Genomic DNA, 710 nt, shown 5'->3' on the forward strand with positions numbered 1-710 from the left:
AATAATAACAATAATAATAGTATATAAATAAAATTAGCCAAAGTGGCTTTTAAACAATAGCTTTTAGTTTTTTGCTATGAGTAAAGAAAGAGCTGCCTCATTAAACATAAGAATTTCAGTTTCCACAACCTCAGTCAGTAGGTTCAGACTGTAGACACAACCAGCAGCCAGTGGCTGTCCAAAATGTACCTTTGACTTTGAGGCGTGATGAAGTTTTGGATCTTCCTGCGACAAATGTCACAACCCCTGAATCGTGATACGCCACGTTGACAAAGACCAAGATTTGAGTCTTGCCAAAAGACTTGAGGATAGTTTGGTGCGTCTCATGTAGCTTTAAACCATCTTTGAACCAGTGGACCTCCATGTCGTCATTCTCCACCTCAACGCAGAACACAGCATTCTCTCCCTCCAGAACTTCCAACTTCCGTGGAAGTTTACGAACAATGGTGCCTGCAATTACAAAGAAACCTTTGTTTCAATTCAGGCTGCCCTCATTATATAATGGCAGGAGAAAACACTGAAAGATATGTGGCAAGAAAAAAATAATTGAAATTGAAGTGAAAGGTATTATACAGTATGTATCCTGATGCATCTCAGTAATCCAGGTAAAAAATCAAAAAGAAAAAAATTGTGACTCCCACTCCCAAAAATTTTGACTCCCACCACCCACTGGAACACAAGTTAGGAGTGATCAGGACTCTGTACCACAG

At 39.4% G+C, this 710-nt stretch overlaps 1 protein-coding gene across 1 annotated transcript in view; it reads right to left on the minus strand.

The window, feature by feature from the left end:
- Positions 1-189: 189 nt before the first annotated feature.
- The window catches only part of LOC106511335 (obscurin-like protein 1), a gene marked incomplete at its 3' end in the record, with an annotated part of 11,567 nt that continues 11,046 nt past the window's right edge, over positions 190-710 (minus strand). The window contains 1 exon segment of the mRNA XM_014000089.1: positions 190-450. Coding sequence (XP_013855543.1) covers positions 190-450 — 261 coding nt within the window.

This window comes from Austrofundulus limnaeus, unplaced genomic scaffold (assembly GCF_001266775.1).
Source record: "Austrofundulus limnaeus strain Quisiro unplaced genomic scaffold, Austrofundulus_limnaeus-1.0 Scaffold2692, whole genome shotgun sequence".
Classification (NCBI taxonomy): Eukaryota; Metazoa; Chordata; class Actinopteri; order Cyprinodontiformes; family Rivulidae; genus Austrofundulus; species Austrofundulus limnaeus.